Source organism: Micromesistius poutassou (assembly GCF_964030765.1).
Source record: "Micromesistius poutassou genome assembly, chromosome: 8".
NCBI lineage: Eukaryota > Metazoa > Chordata > Actinopteri > Gadiformes > Gadidae > Micromesistius > Micromesistius poutassou.
The window spans coordinates 5,175,624-5,186,539 of NC_140278.1; the positions used below are offsets into that span (position 1 = coordinate 5,175,624).

The 10,916-nt window shown below is 47.4% G+C and overlaps 1 protein-coding gene across 1 annotated transcript in view; it reads right to left on the reverse strand.

The window, feature by feature from the left end:
- Nucleotides 1-1,190: 1,190 nt before the first annotated feature.
- Nucleotides 1,191-10,916, reverse strand: part of cdkal1 (CDK5 regulatory subunit associated protein 1-like 1) — a gene marked incomplete at its 3' end in the record, with an annotated part of 256,138 nt that continues 246,412 nt past the window's right edge. Inside the window, exons 15-17 of the mRNA XM_084471876.1 lie at nt 6,037-6,044; nt 5,420-5,507; nt 1,191-1,340 (exon numbers count right to left, since the gene is read on the reverse strand). Of these exons, the coding sequence (XP_084328002.1) occupies nt 1,191-1,340; nt 5,420-5,507; nt 6,037-6,044 (246 nt within the window). The remainder of the gene's footprint in view (nt 1,341-5,419; nt 5,508-6,036; nt 6,045-10,916) is intronic.

The following is a 10,916-nucleotide window of genomic DNA, read 5'->3' on the forward strand; positions in this document are numbered from 1 at the left end:
CAAAGGAAGGTTGGGAGACTCTGTGGTAGATTATAGTACGATGGTGGAGCCTTCCAGGTCTGTGCTTCTGAGTAATACATAAGGGAGATGTGTCACAGTAGGAGTGAAAAAGGACCATGCAGTGAACTCTTTAATAAAACAGACTTGTTGTTGTTGATTCTTCGTGAAGAGGTGTGTTTGCTTCTGTTACACATCTCCGCTACTTATTACTTGGTAGCTGTCATCTGGTCTCATAACGCAGCCTTAACCTTCATGGTAAGAATGTAGAAAGACATTCTGTGGAGACGTTTTTAACGTTTCCTGCTGAAGGTAATCCACCCTTATGGGGAAAAGGCTTCAATCAACGCTTGCTTTAAAGACTTCATTATTTGACTGCACGGCATTCAAGTGCAGTTAAAATTTTAAATTAGATTTTTGCTTAATTTTACGAACCGGTGAAGTGTCTATGCATGATGAATGGCAGTTTATGTGCATTCATTGATTAGGATTGAAACGGTTTGAATTGACGTAATCACATTGTAATAGACCCTTTGGTACACACTCCACGACACCGAAAAGAACAAGCAGCACCATGCTCAATCACTCAGTCTAATTATTACGTTATCAATGCAATAACATGTCGTATCTCTAACGGCCTATTGGTGGGTCACGGTGGTTGGGTGACTGAAAAAACTGGTCCCTATTGTAAGTCAACAGGAAAATTGTTCTTTAATTATCATAATACAAAGCGTATCCGTTTTGTTGATCGTTCAGTTAAGATCTAAGTGAACGTGGATCTCCATAGCATGCAGTTTGAGATACACGCTGCAGGTTGCAAAAAATCTCCAACAATGGCGCCGTCCGTAGACTTCAAACCCATGACTTCAAAGCGGTCTTACCTAAACCAATTAGATGCGTCACGGATACCATGTTTTACAGTCTGTTTTACAGTCAGTTTCTTTTACAGTCCATGGTATAAACAGAGTATCGTGGCCACCTACCCACCTCAACAACTACTCATCACTCAGTACTGCGATGTGCTTTCTAACCGAGTCAAAACAACGAGCTGAAGCAGACACAAAGTCGTGCTCGCAATCATTTTCCGACCGAAAAATGGGCCCCCCGAAACAGACAGCGAACCGCTGCACCTAGGCCATCGACCGACCGGCAGAAACCAGCACACCGTTGCACCAGTTAAAGGCCCAGCTGGCTTAAGGAGAGGAGTCGGCGTGGCAGGATATTCTGCGCGGTGTGGGAGTGACCCCGTGCCGGCCGAGTTCATGTGACACATTTGAGAGCTGCGCGCGCGGCGACTGGAGCGGCACCTCCGTGCGGACGCTGTCACCGCGCGTCACGCTACCCTGAGACCGTGCGTGACACGGTGTCCACTGTCACCCTCTCACAGGGCTGGCAGGCGACAGCCTCAATCTGCAATTCATAGTCCCGGTGAAGTGGCCTGAGAAGGGCACACATCACCTGGTAGGAGGAAGCTGCGTGTGTGCGTGCGTGTGTGTGTGCGTGTGTGTGTGTGTGACGTGTGTGTGTGTGTGACGTGTGTGTGCGTGCGTGCGTGCGTGTGTGTGTGTGTGTTCTGTCTGTATATGTGTGTGTGTGTGTGTGTGTGTGTGCGTGTGTGAGTGAAAATGTATGTGTGTGTGTGCGTGTGCGTGTGTGTGTGTGTGTGTGATAAGTGAAAGGTGACTAGTTGTCACAGGTATCAGAGAGGAACGCTGACACCTTGTCACCCCCAAACCTCACTCCTGGGAACTTAAGCATGTGTGCATCCGGGGTGGAGCGGGGTGTGCGTGGGTGTGTTTTGGCGGGGGTCTTCCTCTTGAGAGAGTGTGTGTGTGTGTGTGTGTGCTCCCCCAGGGCAGAGTGGCACACATGGACAGGTCCCGTGGGCTGAGCCGCAGGTGAAAAGAAGAGATGAGCAATGTGAGGGGATGACCTCAGTCTGCCCTGTGTGTGTGTGTGTCTGTCTGTCTGTCTGTCTGTCTGTCGACTATCCTTCCTAAAGAAGCGGAACCGAGGGGTCTCCTGGGAGCTCCTCCAGGGGTTGGCACCATGTGTGTGAGTCCCCTCTTATCATTCCCCAAGCAAGAGAGTATGGATTACATACACTTGGGCGCAGGCACGCATCTCAAACACACACACACACACACACACACACACACACACACACACACACGCACGCACGCACGCACACTTTGGTGACCTTACAGGAGTTGAGGCCCTGATCGTCGCTGTCAGTCGATAGAGGGGTCAAGACCCCGGAATGGAACGCAGAACAGACAGAGAGAAAAAAGGATAAGAGGGAGAGAGCAGACGAGTGGGAGAGAGAACATCTGTTGCGTGATCTATAGATGCTATCTATAGATGCTAACATGCTATAGATGTTGTTGGAAGGACATGGAGGATGGACGAGAACGTCCTTAGGATAGTAAACACCACTGGGTTGTGATGAGCTCCAGGGTACAGTGAGATGGCCGAGAACAAGGGGATGGATAAGAGTTTATTGTATTTCTTTACTCAAGAATCAAAATCTGGCAACGTATTTTATCCCCTTCCAAAGCATTAGACACACATTGGATCCAATCTAGTTTCCATCCAGCAGAGTGACACAGTGTTTTCTCACCAATTACTGACTGCCATCTCCTCCTTCACACATGCCACTGGATAGAGCCTAACAACCGTGTGCGCGTGTGTGCGTGTGTGTGTGTGTATGTGTGTGTGTGTGTGTGTGTGTGTGTGTGTGAATGTGGGTGTGGGTCAGGCAGTCAGAGCTATTCAAACAGAGCCAGCTAGATTCTATAAATGTTAGTTGAACATACACTAATTTTGTTTTAACTACTTTGGTTCTTTGGTGCTATGAAGTTAATTACGTCATAGCAAAGAGCATTTTTATTACTAATTACTATTTCCTGTCATTGTCTCTGTTATTCACGCCTGTGCCCTTTTAAAAATCATTAGTGCTGATCTGTATTTGACCCAATTCTATTCATATTTAATACAGATTCACAGATTAGGAATTCAGATTCCTAATCATTTTATTATCTGTATTATTACTGCTATGAGTACCGTCTGTCACTGCTGGTTGTAATAAGGACATTATGAAATGCAGTACAATATGTTTTTCATTCAATTATAAATAATTTAATAATTTATCAAACAATGTCCTTGATTCTTGGAAAAGTAAACAACTCACTAAAATGTTCCAGGAAAACGTAATGAGATGCACTCTAGTGTAAGGACTTTTGTGAAGCTATTGCTGTATTTGGAAAACACAGGAACGCAGTAAGTAATATAGTAAAACCTAATAGAAGTTTCTTTGTGTGGTTCTGTGTACTACTTTTAAAGCAGGAGTAGGGAAATCAGAGAAAATATCAATCGTACACATGGATCAATGTTTGAAGCTATCTAAGAGATCAAACGATTCGATGCTGCGGTAAAGACTAAAGAGTAACCAAATCTCTTTATTAATAAGTATAAATGAAGAGGACGTATGTTTGAATAAAGGCCCATTTGTCTATGTGATCTGTAAGACATCAGTGTGTCTATTTGAATAATAGTTGAGCTTAAAAAAACAACCAAGAAGAATGATTGACTTGATTGACCCAAGAAGAATGATTGACTTTCACATCCCCATTCAAATCGAGTGATGCAATGGGGATGCAATGATGCAATGGGGCAGGTTTATATGATGACTGTACAGTAGAGCGGCATGGAGGCATTCTGGTAAACAACAAAGATGGCTGCCGCTGATGTGGAAAGGTCTGTTGAATCCGTTATATTGACAGTATTTAAAAGGTCTTGACGGTTTATATTCTCACAATTACACCAACTGCACAAATTGTTGATAGGAAAGGTGTGTAGTGAAGTCTGTTTAAATGTTTCTGTCGCTCAGTGCAACGTCACTCACTACTCTGATTGGTTGTAGGTCTATCCAATTGTGGTCCCATGGAAACCGAAAAATGAACTGAGCGATCCCAGAGTAATACGCATTTGTAAATTGGTGTGGCGGTGTCAGGCTATTATCATACTGCTACACTGTAATTTATGAGGATCTTATGTAAGGAATAAACCATAAAGAGATAGCACTTGATGGTGTATCCGCTTATATCTTATTGCAACCAAGATTAGATATTAGTTATTCTCATCTTAATATAATTAGGTTTTAATGGACTTAATTGGCTGAAATTTACATATTCTACTGCAGTGCTTTGAGGATAATGTTTTTGCGTTGCCAAGGAAACCTGTTTGATGAGCTGTTTCTTGGATCTTTAATGTTGGATGGTAATTGTTAAAAGTCATTATACACAACCTTGGGATGTTATTGACCAATCAGAATCAAGTTTTTTTTTACAATGCTGTGGTATAATAAGTTGTAACCTTACAAAGAGTTATACAGACACAAACATACACACAGACACATTTGTCCACAGACACAGTATATTCACAAGCCAATATGCTGCAATTTGTCATAGCAGACCAGACAGAAGTGGATGTGTTATGATTTATAGAGCTGAGTGATAGCTTCACATAATTATTGCTAGCCTGACCCACACACACAAGCCCACTCACTCTCACCCACATATACCCACATAGAAATTCCCACAAAGACACACACATACTGTACATCCACACACATCCACACACACACACACACTTTCTGCCAGTCTGCCGCCACAGAGTTAGCAACAGTGTGCGTTTCGCCTGCCTCACTTGCCCAAGCCAGACAGTCTGCACTGCGGCAGGCAGAGAGGCAGACATACACACACACACACTCTCTCAAATACGCACACACTCTCTTTTCCTCTCCCAGATTTTTTGGAAAGGAGACGAGGAGGAAGCAGAGAAGCTTGATGGTGTGGCATACTTTAGCTGCTTCCCCGCCTCATTTATTTTCTTATCGACGCAACAACGGCATCCACAGAGGCGCCGCCGACGACATGGAATTATCTCTCCCCCGTCCGCGGTGTTAAACTTCTTTTTCGATACGTTTGCCGGCGTGTCGCGGAAACAAAGGGAATATGCACCGTCAGCCGGCGGAAGGAAGGTCAAGCGAGGCAGAGCGAGAGAGAGACTATGCACCCGAAACAGAGAACAGAGGGAGAACGAGAGTGGGGGAGACGGATGACGTCTGATACGGATCGCGACGAGCAAAAGTTTTAACGTGACCGATTTCTTGGGAGCAAACGAGTACGCCATGTTTTTGTCATCAGATAAGAGAGAGAGAGAGAGAGAGAGAGAGAGAGAGAGAGAGAGAGGGGGGGGGGGGGGGGGGGGAGAGAGAGAGAGAGGGGAGGAGGACGACGACTGTACCATGGGAGAAAGAGAGAGAGAGAGACAGAGAGAAGGAATGACAGAGCGAGGGAGCGGGGACGATGCAAAGCACTCCCCTTGTGGAACCGAGTTGAATTCGAGAACACCGTGTCACCGTGGCAGCTGACCCCCGCGATGGATCCGTCTCTCCGGCGGGGCTGCGGACGGAGAGAGAGAGGAGGGAAGAGCTCCAGCTCTCCATTCTGGGGACCGGGGGAAACGGGCACCGGGCACCGGGGGAACCAGGGAAACCCCCCCCCCCCCCCCCCCCCCCTCACCCACCCCCCAGGCTCCACGCGACAGGGTTATCCTGAGAGGAGAACCAGACGTCCCGGGAACACGGCGCTATCATGATCATGAAGGGCAAAGAAAGTATGGAGGAGTGAGGAGGAGGAGGAGGAGGAGGAGGAGATGGAGGAGGAGGAGGCGAGAGGAGAGAGGAGAGAGGAGCGAGGAGTGAGCGGGACGGAGGAGAGGAAGAGTGATTGCAGACGGCGGCGGTGCAGAGCGGGAGGGAGTTCTCCCAGACACGCTGACCTACATCCAGTGCCGTCTGGGAATCGCAGCCAGACGGGTGGAGCTACGCAGGGAAGGGGTAGAGAGAGAGTGTCTGCGAGAGAGAGAGCGAAAGAGAGCGAGAGCGAGAGTGAGAGAAAGAGAGAGAGAGAGAGAGAGGGATGCAGGATTGGATAAATGGAGGTGGAGGGTAAAGTAGACAGGGGTAATGGATACCTTGGAGCCTAAAGGAGAGAAATAGAGAAGGGGAGAGGTGGAAGTAGAAAGCGAGAGGGAGCAATATTGGTCTTTCACAGTGCTCAGCATTCTGTCCTCTTTTTCTGTCTGCCTTTTTCCTTTCCTTTTTGAATCTGTTCCTTCCTTCCTCAGCCTGGTGACCTGGTATTGTTCCTTATTTTTGCTTTCTTGTTCCTGTACCGCTTTGCTGCTCCGTCATGTCTGGGTCACTTTGGGTTTCTCTGGGAAACTCTTGAGCATGCTCAAACCGATCATAGATGGTTGTGGTGTAGTGTGTGTGTGTATGTGTGTGTGTGTGTGTGCGTGTGTGCATGCGTGTGTGTGTGTGTGTGTGTGCGTGTGTGCATGCGTGTGTGTGTGTGTGTGTGTGTGTGTGTGTGTGTGTGTGTGTGTGTGTGTGTGTGTGTGTGTGTGGAGGTGTGTGAAGGACATTCAATTCGGATTTCCTGTGTCTTTAGCGTCTGCTCATCATTCACTCCCGCCCAGCCTCCTCTCCCCCTTGTGCAGCCATCCCCGTGCCTCCCTTCCTCCCTCTCTCTCCCCTCTACCCCCTCCATCACATCTCGTCCTCTTTCACCCCCTCTTTGTCTCTCTCGCTCTGCTCTGGCTTTCCCCTTTGTCATCCTGTCTGCACCCCCACCCCCACCACCACGCCCGCATTACTCTCCCTCTCCCCTCGCTCTCCCTCCCTCTCCTCTCATTTATCGAGTCTTCTGTATGTCGCTCGGACTGTATCTCTTTTGGACTACATGGGCTGACTGCTCGCTTTTTGCCTCGTTGCCGGGGGGAAGGGAGGGAGGGAGAGATTTAAAGAAGCGGTATCCATGTACCATCTTTCTTGTCTGACTAGGCTGTTTGTCAGGGTAGCCAGTATTATTTAGGAAACACTTTCATCCAAAGCGACAACTGTTGGTCTTTAGCTCCCGGATTACGGCGAGTGCAGGGACATTAGGGGAATCAAACCCGGAATCTCATGGCTGCGTCTCTCCGACGTGGGAGACTATGCTACACCTGTATTGCTCTGTGTCTTGTCGCTGCACTCTGTGCTCTCTAAATGGCTGCCTTGACTAGCTCTTTAGCACCTGTGTCTACAGCTCCGTAGCTCCTGTGTGTCCTTGCATCTTCCTGCTTGACGGGTCGCATGTGCTTGACATGTGCTCAGATCTTGTCGTCGCGAGCCTTACTGTTTGTCTTTTTTTTCCCCCGCTGCGCAATCCCAGCATATAACCTCTGGTACAGCAGAGAGTACATCCACAGCGTGGTCCGTAGCAGGAGCAACCAAAACATAGCATCACATCTGTTTTGTTTGGTTTGGCCCGTTCTATCATGCCTTTTAACCCCCCCCCCCCTCCTCAGACGCCGCCACCCCCCCTCCTCCTCTCCCACTCCCTCCTCCCACTTGCATGCAGGTCCTGGGGAAGGGGGGGGCGGTGGGGGGGGGAATTGGCATTGAGGACGTGCGAGGGGATTGCAGTTGAAGGGGAGGAAATGACATGGGTAATGGAAAGGGACACACAGGCACCTGTCAGGGAGAATCAAGGTTGAGTATGGGGGGGGGAGGGGCGGGGGGGGGGGGGAGCCGGTGGACGGATGGAAATGAATTATTCATCTGATTGAAATTACACATCACACATTTTTACACTCCTATTTCTCCCTCTTCCGCCCCCTCCCCCCTCATCACCCACCCCCCCCCCCCCCCATCCCCTGAAAGGAGCTTGATCAGAACCCTTATCTTCATGGCTCTACTCTTAAGGTGAAGGCCTTGTGTTCAACTCTCTCTTCCTCTCTCTCTTCCTTCTGGGTTTTCCCTCCTTGCCCTCGTGAGATGATTGCGTTACTAGAGATAGTAGAAAGACCTCAGCTTGAAGATGTTGCGGTATGATTGGCCACGATTGGCGTGACATTGTTTACCTCGCTCACATTCAAACGACAGTGGACACCGAGAGACAGATTATGGCAAGGCAGTCGCCCTCATCGCTGCCGTCTTGTTTTGATCGTTTAGCGCCGTTCGCCAAGCAACGTGCGGCGACAGATAAAACTAAATCAACTAAATCAATCAGCTAAATCGCTAAATCAACCCCGCATTTCACATGCGATTGGCTCATTCACTGTGGTCCACGCGCCATCGAACAACACAGCGCCGCGCTGTGTTCCGCAGGCACCGGCACCACGTAATTGATGTGCTGTAATTTACCAAACAGATCTCATCAAGAGAAATGAGGTGAGGACGCCAGGCGGGTGCGGCATGTCTGTGGGTTTAACAGGAGCACAATTGCCAAACACAAGGCCCGTCATCCAAGACAACACGTGTCTATCATGAGAATATGAGCGCGCGTCAAGACGTGTGTACGTCGCACCGCACATTAACCGCTTTGTTGAACTCAAATTTCCCTCAGACATTGACGACGGATGGAGTTTTTGTTAACGTTTAATGCCATTCACGTTCGTAAATGTGTCTGGTTATTCGCAAAGAGCGTGATTATCCGGCCGTGAATCATCTATTTGATCTACAATTTCTCTCCCTCTCTTTCTTATGTTCACAGAGTGCACATTCATCACGGTTTCATAATAAACATAAATATTTTTGTATGCTGATTTCATGTTTTTGTTCCATTGTTCATTTCTGTATATGCACATGTGGCAGTGGCTCCCAGCCGTAGCCGGTTACAGCCCTGTGCGAGTCATCATGTGACAGCAGCCCACATGTTGACCCCTATGGTCATTTAACAACACAAAAAAAATCTATCAACAGCTGTAATGCATTGGAACGGACAAATGTGTGTGTGTGCATACATGTGTAATTAACTCATACCCCGCTCTCTTGTTTGGATTTGGGCATCCTATATAATTGCTATTCCTGCCACAGTAAGCTTGAGGCCTCTGGCGCATGCCGAGACAGTTCTATGACATGCTTGTTTAGGGCCGCTCTATCCTTTCTGTATCAACCTAATGAGGTTGACCTTTATATAAACATGCACCCAATGCCCCGGTGGCAACGCGCGCTGTGCCTCCCGTTTTTTTTCTCCCCGTGACGTACGCGGGGAGAAAAATGACAGCGTCGTCGCTGGACCCTCTAGTCCCCGTGGCGTCACACTGCATCTATTAGCTGATGTGAATGCAATGGTGTCGTCTGGTTCGCTGTGGGTCCCCGCCAGAAGCCTCCCCCTGTGGTCCGCCGACGTAGGTCTGCTGGGTCTGCTTTCTCGTTGTCGTTAAGGTACCGGCGTCTTGTCGGAACCAAAGTTTAAAAAAAGAAGAGAATAAAACCAGACGTGGCGTCATATACCATTGCACCGTGTTGAGAGCTTGCCTTGGTACATATTATGGAAGAAAAGAAAATGGTTACAAATATGTTAAAAAAGTTTAGTGCCACATATTTTGTAGTTAATTGCTTGACTCTCTCATCAGTATTTCAAACAAGTCTCCTAACAAAAATTGGAGGAAAACCAGAATGTGTTGAAGATCCAAAAGTATGAATAGTGATACGGTTGAGGGATATGTATTCATAATCGATTCCTAGTCAGCATAAAGATTAGACTTTGAGGGTATTCAGGAAAGCGGTTATTGGCCAGGTGTTACGCAGACCTTATCAGGTACTACACAGGATCATCTCGAGATGTGCTCAGGCGGGCGTGGAATCTTCCCGTCGACCTAGGGTCCTTTATTAGCGCAAACACGTTACTTTCGTTTAGCCCACTGCGCTAACCTGCAAACAGCCCCTGATGTATATATAAGTGCAACCAGCTGTTCTGCTGAAGCGGGTCCGTGTAGCACATTGGGGCTGTTTAATAATCCGAGGAGGACAGCCTCCGTGTGGCGGGATGAAGGGGTCATCCCAGTGTCCCGCCTGCGTCTCTTCTGTGCGAAGACGGATGAAACATCTGCTAAGCAGCCAGGACGTAAAGTGGGAATAAATGTCACAATAATGGCCCCGTTTAGAGAAAAAGGTAACATCCAGTAAACAAGTCCATGTAAGTGGTCCGACTCAGGTTGGAGAGAGAGGGTATTTACGTATTTTAAGCTTGGCTAGGCTGAGAAATTGCTTCTGGATGGCTGGCTTGGTGGGTTCTGTGCTGGTAATTATGCACCAAACTGTTCCTACATTCCCTGAAGATCGTTTTGGGGTCATCTTACGAACCTACACCATCAGTCAGCAATTCTGTAATGAACAAAAATTGTAGACTTTAGATTTGTATGTTTACAAAACAGTCCATGTTTACAAGGCCCTTGCGTCAATGGGCAGTGTGATTGTTTTGTACATTGATTGGAGGACGGGCACTATGGGTTGACTGTACTGACTAGAGATCCAGTCACCTGCTGAGGACACACCGCTAGCAGCCAACAAATGGTTCTAGAACAAATGAACAATGCAATGAGCTGGCATGTTTACTGATCTAACGGGCGACTCCACTTCAGCCTCTGACTGACTCAAGACTTGAGCTGAAACCAGGCTGCCTTCCTGGGTAACACTTTACAATATATACTTTGTTAATTAACATGAGTCAATGCAGTAATTAACGTTAACTAGCAGTTAATTAACGGATAACTAATGTGTACTAATTACTTACTAATGGTGTTTATTTTCACTAATGTGGTTAATGCCTCTGGTCTGTAACTCTCAGGTAATGCTGTTCTACCTCTTACCCTAACTCATATGCTAATGATATAACATAATGATTATTACTGCATTAACTAATGTTAATTAATGATTTATCAACATACCCTTATTATAAACTGTTAACCCTTCCTGAAGGCTATGTGCGCGCGCACACACACACACACACACACACACACACACACACACACACACACACACACACACACACACACAGGCAAGTTAGTAAGTTAAATGTATATTT